General features: G+C 36.2%; 1 protein-coding gene across 11 annotated transcripts in view; it reads right to left on the reverse strand.

Annotated features, from left to right (window-relative positions):
- Positions 1-8,637, reverse strand: part of LOC127451867 (C-Jun-amino-terminal kinase-interacting protein 4-like) — a 59,270-nt gene extending 50,633 nt beyond the window's left edge. For 9 of the 11 annotated variants that reach the window (XM_051716873.1, XM_051716880.1, XM_051716875.1 and 6 more), the window contains exons 1-2: positions 7,972-8,637; positions 2,360-2,480 (exon numbers count right to left, since the gene is read on the reverse strand). In XM_051716873.1, the coding sequence (XP_051572833.1) occupies positions 2,360-2,480; positions 7,972-8,271 (421 nt within the window). In that variant the 5' untranslated portion in view covers positions 8,272-8,637. The remainder of the gene's footprint in view (positions 1-2,359; positions 2,481-7,971) is intronic. The other 2 variants (XM_051716882.1, XM_051716883.1) reach the window with 1 other exon arrangement.
- Positions 8,638-17,230: the final 8,593 nt, after the last annotated feature.

A 17,230-nucleotide genomic window follows, 5' to 3' on the forward strand; every position in this document is an offset into this window, starting at 1 on the left:
TGGGGCACTGCGAACTATTACAAACTTAATCGTGCAGGAAATCTAATTTACATGAGGAGGAAGATCGCATTTACATTCATACTGTTATTAATTTTCCCAGAACGGAACACAAATTACAATTAGCAAAAAATAACCTTCTTAGATCGTCTGAATTCAGTGAGATTTATAGATCAAAAAGTGTCTGTACATCTGCCACTAGGTGTGTAACTTTAAGTCCAACGGATGTCTTTTTCATGACATTATTTTATGTTGCTTCATAAAAGCCTATATTGCAAACAATTGTGTAGATAAATAGGATTAGTGTGAATTCCAATGTGTTTTTTTTTTTGCTGAGTTCAGTGTGTCCCACATGGCAATGAAGAGCTCAACTTCTCTCTTGCTTCTTGATGCGCAACACCACAAATTGCACACAGTGATCGTACAGCATGTGTCTGTCCGGTGGGTCTGTGAAAACAGGATGTCTTCTTTTTGACTTCTGTTGCATTGCTTAAGTGGCGTTAGGTTTTGTTATTGTTTTTCCAGTCTAAAGTGAAGTGCTATCACACAGCTGAAACCTCTTGTCGTTATATGCTTGGACCTTTGGACTCCGTCATATCCATCTAATCTTTTTGACGGTTCTGCAATTTTGTAATCGAGGAATGTTTTTAATCAAGTAATCGAATTAAAACGAGTAATCGTGACAGCCCTACTAACATTTAACAAATAATTACGTTTTATAACTTCTAAATACATATCCAGTGCATAAGTTGTGATAGTATCTCGAAATTAATTTTGTTACAACATTGGCATATAGAGATCAGCCAATGCATGAAGCACTCAAGTCATCTACTGGACATAGTTGTCATTTCATGTAATTGTTATTTTTATTCCAACAGATGTCACCAGAGACCCCAATGCATTACATATTTTGATGTTTTGACAATCTTTCAGTTTACTGTAAAGACGGCATAAAATGTGCTTATTTTATAGTGTTAAAAAAACATTGGGGGTTCCACATTTGATGTTTCGGGTCGAATTTGACCCGAACAGATGAAACTGGGTTCTCTATTGATAAGTGTACCAAGGTTAATATCATAGTTCTGATCCAGGATCATTCCCAACAATATTTCTGTTGATCCAAGTCATAATGCTTCAGTAAAGATGCTTCCCTTGAGCTCTAAATGGCACCTATCCCCACTAATCAACCCTATTTATTTTATCTCTAAATGTGAATGAACTCTAAATGTGAATGACTCCATGCCAAACCTCGGGCCAAAAAACAGAGCCAGCACCAACCAGTCGTTGGCACATTTTAGGGAACAGTAACAGCCTACAGTCTATCCTCACTGAAGGATTTGGAACTATATGACTATTATGAATCTAAATAGGAATGGGAATTATATTATCAGAATAAGAGCGAGGAAGTATTCCAGACACTATTTACTGGTTTGTTTTTGGTTTTTACTGAAACTCTGATATTCTCATAATTTCACAATGACCATTTCTTTATTTTCTAACTACTGACACTTGTTCTGATATACAAAGATTACTGGGATGGAGCCTCTGGTTTTAAAACTGTAACAGTTGGACTATGATCTTAGTTCATCTAGTTAACACCGCAGCAAACTGACAGCAAATGGCCCTGCAAATCATTGACTCTTTATTAGTGTAAGATAGCACCTACCTATCTACTACTAGTGACTCACAATCCAAATGAAACCAAAGAGTTATATGTTGAAGGAGGCAAAGAAAATGTCACATTTTTCCAACAAATGGGCCGCTGTACATTATCAATACTCCACTAATGGAGTCAGTGGAATGAGTTAAGACTGAGAAAAGGAGGATGAAACAGTACTCCATTATGGTATTTGTGTGAAGCACATTGTAAACCAATATGTCACATGAACAGCTACAGTATAAAAACTATGGATTTTATCCATTTCACACTAAAACAGTGACTGCTGAGGTAAACACATGAAAGGAGATTCATTCGATAAAATGCAACTAAAATGAAGTCATACAACAGTCTAGAATGGACTGAATATACAATGCATCAAGGTTTTAAGACTGGTCAGAACAGAAGGATTAAAAGGGTTAGTTCACAAAAGGAGATTTTAGGTACTGATAGCCTGTCACCATTCACTTTCATTGCATCTTTTTTAATACAATGCAAGTAAATTGTGACTGAAACTGACAATTTTGCCTAAAGTAATACAGGTTTGGATCAACATGAGGGTGAGTAAATAATTACATCCTTTTCATTTTTGTGTAAACTATCCCTTTAAGCAAGAAAAAGCTAATAAGAGCTGGTAATCTAGTGAGAAAAAGGGAGAAGAAGACTGTGGGGGTGAATGTGGAGTAAAACTCAGGGGGTTCTTACTCTGGTCAGCATAGTTCTTGATCTTCAGCTCCAGTTGACGGGAATGTGACCCCAAACTCTCCAGATGATTCTGCAAATCTTTCTTCTCCTGTTCCTGAGAATCTTCCAATTCAATGAACCTCTGCTCACAAAAATCACACAAAGAACAGTTCAACATATAGCATAATAAAAAACATTGTCCTCAGAATTGCAAATACAGTCAATCAGTTTAAACGCAAACTCTCAGCAAAGCAAGATTCTGGCACTTTCTGACTTCCACCAGGTATCCAGAACAGGATTAAAGTGAAGCTGAAGCTTTAGGAATCATTCCAGATGTCCTTATGCCTTTCCATAGACTGAGGAAATCATTTAAAGGAATAGTTCGGCAGAAATGATAATTCTCTCATCATTTACTCATCCTCATGCCATCCCAGATGTGTATGACTTTCTTTCTTCTGCAGAACACAAATGAAGATTTTCAGAAGAATATCTCAGCAAGGTAGGTCCATACAATGCAGGTGAATGGTGACCAAAACTTTCAAGCTCCAAAAGCACATAAAGGCAGCATAAAAGATCACGATTTCAAGCTCGTTTACACTTCATAGTGCTTGACGCATGTGCAGAGTACAAGATGGCACTAGGAAGTGTAATCGAGCTTGAAATCATGATTGCCAAGGAGACTGCTGATGTCAAGAGTTATAGTGAAAAACTAGTAACATTTTGGTCTGTTCTCACCAAAAACTGGATCACTTCAGAAGAAAGTAGTTGTATGGATTACTTTTATGCTACCTTTATGTGATTTTTGGACCAAATGTTGGTCACCATTCACTTGCATTGTATGGACCTTCCAAGCTGAGATATTCTTCTAAAAATCTTTGTTTGTGTTCTGCAGAAGAAATAAAGTCATACACATCTGGGATAGCATGAGGATGAGTAAATGATGACTGAATTTTCATTTTTGGGCTGAGTTATTCCTTTAACACTTATAAAAAGCAAAAGCGTTTTCCATTTAAAGTACTGTATCCAAACTTTTTGACAAGTAGAAATACATGTGTTACCAAATCCATAATGTGAAATGTGGATACTGGTCAACTGATATGAGTTTATCATTTGCCTATGCCAATATCTAAATAATCAGACAATGACTGATATAATGGTGACATACACATAAACAATATGAAGAAATACATAGAATTTGGAGCGCTACTTGCTGGAAGGACTTTGTTCTATAGTTGTAAAGAGTCCCAGTAGGTGCTCTTTGGTTGGGTTTCATTCAGTGTGTGTTGAAAAATGATTTCCTCTTGTACAAGCATTAAAAAGCAGTTTATTTTAGTTTAGTTTGTCACGTATGGACATTGAAAAAGTAAAAGTAAATAAAAACAGTGGTTTTAGTTGGACTGTTTTGTCATTTTTTTTAAAGTAGGGATGCGCCGATGTATCGGCTGCCGATATTTATCGACCAACTATTGACCAAATTAAAATCATCGGCATATCAGTAATAAGCATGAACACCCCAATATGAAAAATCAATGGTTTATTTATAATTAATTAATAACACACTTTGTAAAAACAGAAATAATAAAAGCCACAGTATGTAGAAGGGTTGGCACTCCTAAGAACATGTAATATTTATTTTTATTCTGTCTCGTTCTCACATTAATGTGGAATAAATGGACGTGACATGTTAAAAAGTCATAAATGGATGCGCCAGTTGTGAAAGCGGCACTTACTTATAGGCTACGTGATGAGGGAAACCATTCAAAACACTTGAAAACCAGCAGACTTTGACTTCTGAGATATCGGTATGATATCCCTTAATTGATTGAATTAAGATTGAAATTGCAATATGACCTTGTGCCATTACTAAACCTTAAAAGATTGCATCTTAAACTGCAAAAACAGAAGGGAAAAACTGTTTTAGAAGTACAAAATAACCTTTTTTTCATATCATTAATCGTGTTATCATTTTTAGTCAATTTTTGTATCTTTTTTATCTTGTATGTATCTTTCACTGTGGCTCTCTTTAAAATTTTGGCCTGTCATGTGCTTAACAGATTCAGTGTTCAATGGAAATTATTTATTGTTAGAACAGTGAAAAAGCTTTTGTAAAATTTTTAAGCATTCCTAAATATAACAGCAATATGATGACAAAATAAGGCAAGTAGCAAAATATCATGTCGGCCAATAGTTTTTTTTTTTTTGTTAAAATCTTTATATCTGCCAAAAATGTACATATCAGTGCATCCCTATAATAAAAAAACATGTAATGAGTACTCTTGCCCTAACACAAGCAGACAAACACAGACTGAATCAAGCCAGAGTCTTTCAGCCCTATTACAGCAAAGGACCCCGTGACCTGGAAGTAATACCATCCTGATGTAGTCTCCCTAATTGAAAGTTCTCTGGTACACACTCTTTGTGGAACTCATGGCTTCTGTTTGGAATGCAGGGGTCTCATGGAGAGACTTGCGCAACAGCACCGGGAGCTGATTCAGTGTCACTTTAGTTTCCCATCATACTGACTGATGCCTCCAAGCGCAGACAAATCAACAAACATAAGGTTCTTGTCACATTCAATACACTTTCATTTTCCATGCAATACAAACACATTGTTCAGAGTTGTCAACTTGTCAAGTTAAGGAAATTTACATAGAACATTGATTCAGTGCTTAAAGACAGCAGCATATAGAGTGCAACCGTGCCCGCTTTTTCATCCATCTTGTTTCCAGAAGTATTTTTTCCATTCATTTTTTCCATAGGGTTTTTAGAAAATCAATTCTCAAAGTTAGCTTAAAAAAAAAAAATAATTACCATACTAACCAGCTCCGAAATAAATCACAACACTACAAATTTTATTTAAAGCACAAATGTATTTGAAAATCAGACAAAAAGAAAAAGGTACAAGACTGTGTACTTAACGTCTTTAATGATGTTATCGAAATATAAAACTATTGATTAAAAGTTGTAGATTCTAAGTAAAGAAACAACATAATTGTATTTTATTGCTAAATATTTTGATATATGCAAATACATTAGCATTTTGAGAGTGCAGGGAGAGCGACTCAATTGCATCATTCACAGTGGGAGTGGGCGGTTGCTGCAGAGCTCTTTTGGTGCACTGTGTTTGCTGCGATTCTCTGATTGGTGGATCTTTCTCTGCAGGGTTCATACGGAGTGTAGTCATTCAACACAAATTCAATAATTAATGTGATTTTTTTTTATTTTTTTATTTTATTAAGTTGCAGAAACACATTGTGATGGCTTCGACAGAAGCATTTATCATCAATTACCAACCTCAGAACAGACTGTAGGTCTGTCTTTCAAAGTTTATAAGTTACGGTAAAAAATTAATTCCCCTTTGGAGAATTGGGATTTTTACTTCCAGAACCCGACCGTTGCGCCCTATTGCTGTTAGTGTGGGTTCTGCGTTTAAATTGGCAATAACATATCAGTCAGGCCGATTAATCTGTCAATATGTTAACATTATCGGCATCAAAATCTACCACCAGCCTTATTAATAGATAATAAACCATTTGTATTTCAAATGATTGTGAATTTTGAGCAAATATTGAGTAAATCAAGTGTTCATGTCATTTAAGTCATTATGAATTCATCAAATTTACTGTCATTAAAGGGACAGTTCACCCAAAAACTTACTAAACATGTCTGAAGAGTTTGTAGTTGAAGAATTGATGCATTTCTATGCCCTGCCTTATTTTTTTAGAACGGACTACTCAGAAATCAAACAGAAACATAGAGGAGGCTACAGGCAGCCATAGTCACACCGTGTCCTAACCTGATGGCAAACAACACACGATAAAAGATATCTTTTCTATGTTAATCAGAGTTTTTGTCCTAACCAGCAGTGACGGTATATTCTATCAATCGCTTGTTTTCTATTTTTGGCATCGCGCAGGTAACTCCATCCACTGTGAACTGTCCAAAAAAAAATAAGGCTGGGCATAGAAATGCATCAATTCTTCACCTACAAACTCTTCAGACATGTTTAGTAAGATCTGTTCTCTGGTTTTTGAGCAGTTGTGTTGTGTTCTGTTGTCGCTATCGCTGTGGAGGATCTGTTTTTTGATAAACAAAACGAATTTTCGCTTGAACTCCCCATGTCGTGAGGGGGCTGCGTGAACTGTTGCTCTCGTGCCCTATAATGAACGCACACAGAAGATCAACGGTCAGTGAACATTTTCACTAAACAATACGTTAGATTTCGGTTTGTTTCTCACCAAACCTTATCGTAAGCTTTCATATCAATCACGAGTCTCATGGAATAATTTATTAGACTTCTGAATTATACTTTTGCATTATCTTTGTGTTAATCAACATTATGCCACATAATGCTGTTGATTGACCATTACTTGTTTTGAACCCGAAAAATTCATTTAATATTGAAAATATAATAATTACACTGAAATTGTGAATTTTACTTTAAAGAAAGTATCATTTGTGGCTCTACTAGGAATAAATGTGTTAGGCTGAAAACTTGATCAACAGTTTCCCAAATAGGCTTTTCTCTAGTATATGAGTGAACTGTAAATTGCGTAAAAGATCAATTCCCATTATTCAATATTGACCACGGCCTTATGTCACAGTTTTGGTGTAAGTGAAACCTGTGATAATAAGATACTTCTCAGATCCCAGATCAGCACACACGGATTAATACAGCTCATGGCTCATTTGTGCTTTTGGTTGAAGAATGTCCCAGGCATATTGCACATAATCCCAGTTAACTGTCAGTGAACACATACAGTCATTGAGGAGACTTAATCTGTCCAAAGTCGGCCTTAAACACACTAAGAGCTGTACAATGCAGTGTAATCTTATTTCCGAAACAGATTAGAGCCATATCAAAGCATTTACTCATGCACAACTATGAAAGGTTCATATACTGTATCATTTACAACATAATGTATGACAATGGCCGGTGCTGATGTAAAATGGATCTTACTCGTGCAAAATAACGTGTAAAGCACCTCAAGTTAGTAAAGTTAGTTAAGGAAAGCATCTATGTACGCGTAACACTTCTGAAAAAGGGCGGAAACTAATTGCAGATTAAATGCATTAATGCAGAGTAAATAAATGCACAAAACAAGACTGCACTGTCTTTTGTGTGTTTGCATATGTAGACTGTTGCAGCTCTGCCTGTGTCAAAATCCAGCCATATGATTCTGATACAAGCATCAGTCTCAATATTGTGCATTGTTTGTTTGATTGTTTGTTTAAATGTATTATTTTGTTTTATTTTTAAGAATGCAAACAACATGATGCAATCTGTATTAGACAAATGCATGCTTGCTTATATGCTTGCACAAAAGTTATAAACACCAAAAGGGCATATTAATAAATTGAGGGGCTGAAATAAAACGCAAAACATGAAATGTTGATACTTCCTTCCATTTATTTATTTATTTATTAAATGCCTAATCTGAAAGACTGATTCATCATCAAAGGGCAACGCTGGCTAAACAAGGCATGACAAAGCCATCCTTGCACGTGCAGGTTGATACGTGGCTCTGATGCTGCAACAAAACAATGATGCCATCCTCTTGTTCTCCTCCTGTATATGCTGATGCGAGATGCTGCTGTTATCAATGCACTATTCACAATTATCTTGCACTCACCTCTTCTGCGTGTTTCCTCAGCGCTTTCTCGCGTTCATACTGAGTGATCAGCTGCTCGTTGTCCTCCTTGAGGAGCTCGAGCTCCACTTCGTGCTCCTGGTTCTCGGCGAACACAGTGTCCAGGTTCTCCAGTACCGCCACGACCAGCGGCATGAGCTCTTTTACCACGTCCTCGTCATATTTGCGGATGAGTCTCTCGAATTCACGGTAGATGGAGTTGGCCAGGCCCGAGACGCGCTCCGACATTATCGCTGACGTCCCCGGGTCGTCCTGGTACACAACTCCGTCATCCAACTCCATTTTCCTGCCCCTCGTAAACTGTCCTAGATCGAAAGCTCCTCTATTTCGCCCCAACGCGTCTTGTGTTATTTCTGAAGAATTATTGTGAATATATTCCCGGTGTATTCTGTGAAATGTGCTCCCGACGATCCCAAGCAAGTCCAGAGTCCCTCCCTGGAACTAGCCGATGTATTACGTGGACTATTTTCCCGCGGTCGCCCCACAACAACTGAGCTGTTGACCAGAAATCGCGCGGTGACGTCACACGTTCTATGAGCTTTGATGGAACAATCAAGAGTTACAATATTATGTTGCAGAAAATTGCATCGTGATCATTCGAACTCTTGGTCTCTAAGGAAAACGTGCATGGCAAGCCGTTTTAACATTTATTTCTTAAAACAAAATAGTAGCCTATCTTTTGCTAGTAGTACTTATTTTTTAATTCTCTACTAGTAGTAAGCATTCCAATAGCAACTAGTATGTTTTTTTTTTTTTTTTTTTTCAATAATACTTGTAACTATTCATTAGATAGATTCATTGTTTCATTGTTCATTGTAGTAAAATGCTACATTTACTCCGTTACATATACTTGAGTAACTTTTTGGGAAAAAATTACTTTTATGAGTGTATTTAAAGGTGGGTACTTTTCACTCTAACTCAAGTAAATTTCTAATGTACAAAATGTACTTTTTAGTTCAATACAATGGGCGACATTCTTGTCATTACATTACTGGTTTTAATGTAATAAGTGTAAATAAATGTGTAGCGGAACACCAGACGCACCAGAGGACCAACCCCAAATAAGGACAAATACAACAGCAGCGCCTTTTCTTGGGTGTTTACTGCAAGCATAAAATGGGACAGCTTTACAACAAATGTCTTTGTTCTTGTTTCACAATCTCTCTTCAGAATGTTTCACGCAGGCTCCTATTACAAGATTTGTTTTCTTCACAGTATCTTAAATTGTTCCACTTAATAAAATGCATAACCCCAAAGGTATATTTTTATATAGAATTAACAAGATTTATGAATACTGAAAATTAATAAAACAATAATAAAACAAAATGAACACAATAACTCATACCTGCAAGCATAAAATGGGACAGCTTTACAACAAATCTCTTTGTTCTTGTTTCACAATCTGTAAATACATCATTTAGTTAGTACATTGTCCCATCTTCTAATATGCAGGCAACTTACAATACTAAAGTCACAATTCACAGTTTCAATTTCTTTACTTTAACCATATAGTCATGAACTACATTACCCAAAATGCACCGTGGATTACTGGCGCGCATTTCACTCTTTGAGCGATGAATTAACCACTAATTTTACCACAACGAAATGAAATAAACTCAAATTAACATTAAGAAGCCTTTTCATTCTTATGAAAATGAACATAGGACATAAAGTGATACGTCAGAAGTACCGTTCATAGAAATACCATCGCACGTTTAAAGCGATACAAATTATGTCAAGTGTTAAACATGTACAACCTTTAATTTTACACACAACCGGGTCAACAACAGTATTACCAAAGTATTTTGTTCTGATTTCATTGTAACTTCTATTTAATATACTCTAGGAACATGTTCGAATTTTCAATTGACAGAGATGCATACCTCTCTTCAGAATGTTTCACGCGGACTGAAGAGTGCAGCACCAGGGGAATATACCATTGATCAAGGTGGGCGTATTCCACATCGGCAACACAAAAGAACATAAACATTTCTCTAAACAAATACATGCAGTACAAGGAAGTAGTGCGATATAATGTGTGATAAACACCGAGATTAAATGCTGTGTAAAACAGTCGCAATTTCCATTCTGCATAAGTTTTATATATACTCCTAACTCCTCCCCTATAATGAAATGATGGACCATCCCTTAGTCTTCCTGCACCTGGCTAAGAACCAAAGTTTTTCTTAAACAAAGTGACAAAATAAAGTTTGATGAATTATAACACTTTTTACATCATTACAAATGCATAATTTATTGAGAGATTTTTGAAAGGGACTTTTACAACAGCAGAACTTTACAGCTGAGCTCCGTCACTGGAGTCGAGTCCACCACTGCAACAGCAGCAAGAAAGCCAAATAAACACTTTCTTCGCTCCACACCATGAAAAAAAGTAGTTTCGTCATGAAGTACCTTAATTTTACACCAAGGCAAGTGGATATTTCAAGATTGAGGGTACGTTTACATGACAACAATGTGTTTTTCCTTTGCGTTTTTGAAAAGTTTCGAGTACAGACGACAACGTTGTCAAAACGATCCCCGTTCATAAGGATCCGCGAAAACGACTAAAAGCGCTGTATTATGCATGCCAGGCCAGAAGTTGGCGATGTCACTTTGTAATGAAATACTATGCGCCTGCGCACATAAGCATTCTTCCACAGAGCGGTGAATACAAACAATGAAGATGGCGAAAGCATCGAGCAATTTTGTCTGGACAAAATCTTGAGCAGCACAAACACAGTCCTGTAGGCCGCCATTGTAGTTTTGAATGTCTCACGCGTTGTTTTGAAGTACTCGCGCGCATGCCTATGACGTAATACGCGTGCGCATGACGTCATCATTTTCAAAAACTTGCAATTTGAAACCCGTTTTCAAAAGTTTGCGTTTTCAGGCCCCAAAACGCCGTTGTCGTGTAAACGAACAGCCAAAACTCATAAAAAGTTTTCAGTTTTTAGTTGAAAATATTGTAGTGTAAATGGACACTTAACATCTGCGTTAAGTGTAAATGTATTATGCTTGCAGATCACGTGCTTGACTTCTGGAGCAAGAGTAGACAGTATGTCTGCGCCTGCACAGCATTTCTGCATTTGAAAGATGCGACATGTTTTTCTCATGGACAACAGAGCTCTGAACTTAAATAAGCCCAACACGCTTCCAAATACAGAGATAAGTTGCAGTTTTCCCTTAATGTACAGAACTAATGATCTAAATTCATTCAACACTGAAAATACTGTTACTACACTGATCTAAGAATCCATACAGGACTTTAAAAAGTGACAGGACTTTTGAAATAGTGAGTAGGTATTAATAAAACATGATCTTGTTTTGTTTTATTCAGCGTTACATATAATTGGGCCTGTGGGACATTGTTCACATTTTTCACCATAATAATTACTAGAAACTGGTTTCCAAACTTGTCTTCTAATTGACAGATTCGTCCAAATCTGACAAGCGTCCTTAAAGTGATAGTTCAACCATAAATTAATGTTCTGTCATAATTTCCTGCCCTCATGTTGTTCCAGACCTGTGTGAATTTGTGTATTTTGTGGAACCCAAAAAATATATTAGACATAATGTCGCCATTCCCTTTTAAAATATGGAGGAAAAACAGTAAAGTGGCACAGTAAATGGTGACTATAAGGCTAACATTCTGTCTGACATCACTTTAATTGTGTTGCATTGAAGAAAGTCATATGGTTTGAGACAATATGAGGGTGTATGATGACAATTTCTATTAATAATATTATTATTATTATTAGTAGTAGTAGTAGTATAATTATTATTATTCTGTAATACATGTTAAATATGTATAATGTAATGGAATATTGGGGCGTAATCGTCCATTATGTTTTATGTGGAAGTAACTAGTTATTCGCTACTTGAGTATTCTTTTAATTGGATACTTTCTTACTCTTATTCAAGTAGTTTTTTACATTACTACGTTTACTTCTACTTGAGTAATCGTTTTATTAAAGTAATTGTACTTTTACTTGAGTAAAGATTTTGGATACTCTATCCACTTCTGATTACCATGTACAGTGCCAGTGTGTATTGAACGGGAGATCATTGTGACCAGTTCTTTAAAATTGGACCTGAATTATTCATTTAAAGGTGCACTCAGTAACTTTTGTCTTTGTCATCTTGGACTTACACTGACACCTAGCGGCTTGGATGCAGTATCATTTAAAATGAATAGTTTTCAGTTTCAGATGCCATTGTAGAAATGTAGTATTCACAGTCATGGAAATACTAAGTTTTAATTGAAAGTGAATATTTTACCCTTTTCTTACTTGCAAAGGGGCCAGTTAGCCATGATGTTATGTGCTTAACAAATTATCATCCAAATTATCCACAACCACAAACCATCCACAGTAACTAATCATAAAAATTGTTTACACTAACATTCAATGAGTTGCTTTTTGTATTCCAGAACAGGGGTTTTCAAACTTTCTTTGATTCCAAGGACCATCAAATACGATGATCCACTTCATATTGAGGAACTCCCATCCAAAAATAAATAAATATGTAAAGGCCCATTTATACTGTGTGAAAAAAATAGTAAGTGTGATATTATAAAGACAATATGTTGTTTATTTAATTAAATGATTGGATTTTCCACATACACAATAATTCATATCCTTGTTGCTGTTCTGCTGCAGTCCATTATGCACTGCTGTCTAATTGTCTTTAAGTTGTTGTAGGGATTACATAATGGTTTAAAAAAAGTTAAATTTTTTTGCATGTTCAATGGTATAACACCACTCGTCAATGTCATTAGAGATCAAATCAAAGAAGGCAGGACTCATAGAAGCTAAGCACAAATCTAGTTATTCCAGCGCCATGCATCAGCATATTCAGCAGTTCAGATTAAGAGTGTAAGTATCTAACTAAATCACGATTTTATGATTGACATGTGGTACTGACTGACAATAATTTCCAAGAATGCAAACTAATCATCTTTGGCGAAATTGGTCAATTTGAATTGCTAATATGTCATGTACAGTACATTGCACTTGACACAGCCCATTAGCGCTTTACAAGTGCTGGGTAATGCTAAACGTAGATTTTTATTTTTAGATTTTTAAGATTGTTATTCATGTCTGCACTAATGATGTCTGGCTTCGCTAGTCAGAGATCACTAAAGATAATGTTAAAGAGGTGTGTGAACTTGCAAAAATGATGTCAGACACTGTAGTATGCTCTGGTCCCCTCCCTGCTCGTCGTGGTGATGAGGTTTATAGTAGATTAGTGTTACTGAATGGCTGGATGTCTGAGTGGTGTCCGCAGAAAAGCATAGGATTTATAGACAATTGGACAAGTTTTTGGGGTAGATCTGACCTGCTACAGAGAGACGGACTCCATCCCTCCAGGGAAGGTGCCACTCTCCTTTCTAGTAATTTGGCTCATAGTCTTAATAGTGATAGTGTTTGACTAACTGGGGCCCAGGTCAGGAAGCAGACAAACTGGCTAATCCAAACATCTTCTAGCTGCCTTGAGATGTCACATAGTTCACATAAACTGCAACACATAGAAACTGTATCACCTAGATATCATATAGAGACTGTGTCTGTTCCCCGAACTACCAACACAAAACTCTCACTGTCATTTAGAAAATTTTGTATTGATATCAAACTTGAAAATAACAAAAATTATATATTATATATAACATATATTACATAATTGTAAATTAAATTATTACAAATCATAGTTTAGATTCACTCTGTTTGACTGAAACATGGCTTAAACTGGATGAATATATTACTTTAAATGAGTCTACTCCCCAAGGTTATTGTTATAAACATGAGCCTTGCCTGAAAGGTCGAGGAGGAGGTGTTGCTACAATTTACAGAAATGTTTTTGGTGTTACTCAGAGGTCAGGATATAAGTAATTATATGCTTAATGTGACATCGTCATATATAAATGTCAGTCATCTTTTGTTCTTGCTACAGTATATAAACCACCAGGGCCATATTCTGATTTCCTTAGAGAATTTGCTGATTTTCTGTCAGATCTAGTAGTTAGTGTGGATAGAGCTTTAATCACTGGTGACTTCAACATTCACATCGATAAAGAAAATGATACACCGGGATTAGCATTTATCGATATTCTCAACTCTGTTGGGGTCAGACAAAATGTGATAGGATCAACTCATTGCCATAATCATACGCTAGATTTAATTCTGTCATACGGAGTTGATATTGATAATATAGCAATTCTGCTGCAGAGCGATGACATCTCAGATCATTACCTCATCTCTTCTATGCTGCACTTAGCAAAGGTCGCTCAATCTACGCTACGTTATCGATCAGGTAGAACTATTCTTTCGACCACTAAAGATAGCTTCATTAATAGCCTTCCAGATTTTTCTGAAATACTCAGTAAATTAATCATTTTGAAGAACTTTATGTAATCACAGAAAATATAGATACAGTCTTCTCTAGCACTCTTGATAGTGTCACCCCTCTTCGATTAAAGGAAATTAAAGAGAAAAGCCCTGCACGGTGGTACAATGATCACACTCATGTTCTCAAGAGAGCAGCTTGAAAAATGGAGCGCAAGTGGAAGAGTACAAAATTAGAGGTCTTTCGTGGTGCATGGATTGATAGTGTCTCTAGCTACAGAAAGGCTCTAAAAGCTGCCAGGTCTGCATATTCTAGCAAACTCATAGATATATCCACAATAATCCTAGGTGCTTATTCAGTACTGTGGATAAATTAGTGAGGAATAAAACTTCAACTGAACCAGATGTTCCATCGCAGCACAGTAGTCATGACTTTATGAATTTCTTTACTGATAAAGTTGAAATCATCAGAAACAAAATTATTTATGGAATTATGCAACCATCTGTAATAGCACCTCTGAAGACAATATTATTCCCCAAGAACAACTTCAATCCTTTGCTGTCATAGGAGAGGAGGAGCTAAACAAACTTCTCAAAACATCAAAATCAACAACATGTATGTTAGATTCAATACAGACCAAGCTATTAAAAGAAGTGTTTCCTGTAATATCAGAACATCTTCTTAATATTATTAACTCCTCATTATCCTTAGGGCATGTCCCAAGAAAATTTAAGATAGCAGTTATTAAACTGCTTATCAAGAAACCACAGCTTGATCCTGGAGAGTTGGCTAATTATAGACTGATATCAAATCTCCCATTTATGTAGAAAATACTAGAAAAGGTAGTGTCCTCCCAACTGTTCATTTTTACAAAAAAATAAAACAAAATTATATATATGAAGAATTTCAGTCAAGATTTAGGCACCTTCATAGTACAGAGACTGCACTTATCAGAGTTACAAAAGACTTGCTCTTATCATCTGATCGTGGCAGCATTTCTCTTCTAGTGCTTTTAGATCTTAGTGCTGCCTTCAACACCATAGATCACGAAATTCTTTTGGATAGGCTTGAGAATTATGTTGGCATTTGTGGACAGGCATTAGCTTGGTTTAGGTCCTATTTATCTGATCACTACCACTTTGTCTGTGTAAATCAGTTAAGCCTTTAAATGTATGTCTTTTCCCCCGTTATGAAGTCACAGAGCCAAACACCAGTTACTTGCCAAGAAATAATACATTTATTAATTCTTTTAGCTGTCAGACATAGGAGAAAAGCAAAATTTTAATTTAAAGAGTGGTGTCATACAAATGGTTTCTTGCTGGTCTTGCTGGGGCTTTCTTAGTCTTTCTCTAAAGAAAATACATTTGCAGGGTGTATTTAAGCATACCATAACAGTTTAAAATAATTTCCCTCCCCTCATAATGTAAAACACACGTCTCAACTTACACATGCAACACATGCAACTCATAAAAGGCAACTCATATACAACCTATATAAAGCTTACACATACAACCTATATAAGGCTTGCATATACAACCTATATAAAGCTTGTAATACAAATGATCAATAATACTACTAAATTAAATAATACTACTAAATTACTATGAATACTAATAATGATTAATAATACTAATCAGCATGAAAATTTAGTCCACAATGAGGAATTGTCAGATCAAACTAAAGATAAGTATGGAGTGCCACATGGATCACTTTTAGGGCCTCTCCTTTTCTCCTTATATATGCTTCCCCTTGGGAGACATAATCAGGAACCGTGGAATTTGTTTTCACTGTTATGCCAACGATACCCAACTTTATATTTCCTCGAAACCTGATGGAATTTCACAATTCTCCAAGTTATCAGAGTGTATCAATGATATCAAAGATTGGATGGCTAGAAATTTCCAACAGATGGACTAATTATTGGACCATAAACCTCTAAAAATAAGACACTAAAATATCATTTGATTCTCGATGGATGTACTGTCACATCGTGTTCTACAGCGAAGAACTTAGGTGTTATATTTGATAGCAATCTGTCCTTTGAAAACCACATTTCCAATGTTTGTAGAACAGCATTCTTCCACCTAAGATACGACACACGCTCTCTGTTTCTAATGCCGAAAAACTAATTCATGCGTTCATGGCCTCAAGACTAGATTATTGTAATGCATTACTGGGAGGATGTCCTGCAGGTTCCATAAATAAACTTCAGTTAGTTCAAAATGCAACAGCTAGAGTGTCGACTAAAACCAAGAAATATGATCATATCAGCCCAATCTTAGCGTCACCACATTGGCTAACTGTTAAATTTTGTATTCATTTTAAAATACTTCTAACTACTTACAAAGCCTTGAATGGTCTAGCTCCACAGTACTTATGTGACCTTCTATTACGCTATATTCCATCACGTTCACTAAGATCACAAAATTCTGGCCTGTTAATAATACCTAGAATATCAAAATCCATAAAAGAGGTAGATCCTTTTCCTATTTGACTCCTAAACTATGGAATTTTCTTCCGAAGATGGTTCGGGCATCAGACACACTCTCAAGTCTAGACTAAAGATTCATCTTTTCAGCCAGGCACACACCTATAGGATATATCTATCAGCTCATAGTTAGGCAGCATTAGTTAGGTCTGCCGGAACCGGAAACACATCTCATATTCAATAATCCTGGTTTAAAGAATGGCTAATATTATTCTATTTGTTTCCCTGTCTTATCCTCGGGATACATATCCTGCATGATGTCCGACTCCCACTATTACATGTAGCTGATATATAACTGCAGCTTGTGCCAGCCAGATATCACTTCAGTCTACTATGATGGGCCTCACAGAGGATGAACTGATGCCAGCACCAACTCTCAGACATGGGATACTTCACTGGACACTGCCTGAA

Source organism: Myxocyprinus asiaticus, chromosome 14, assembly GCF_019703515.2.
Source record: "Myxocyprinus asiaticus isolate MX2 ecotype Aquarium Trade chromosome 14, UBuf_Myxa_2, whole genome shotgun sequence".
Classification (NCBI taxonomy): domain Eukaryota; kingdom Metazoa; phylum Chordata; class Actinopteri; order Cypriniformes; family Catostomidae; genus Myxocyprinus; species Myxocyprinus asiaticus.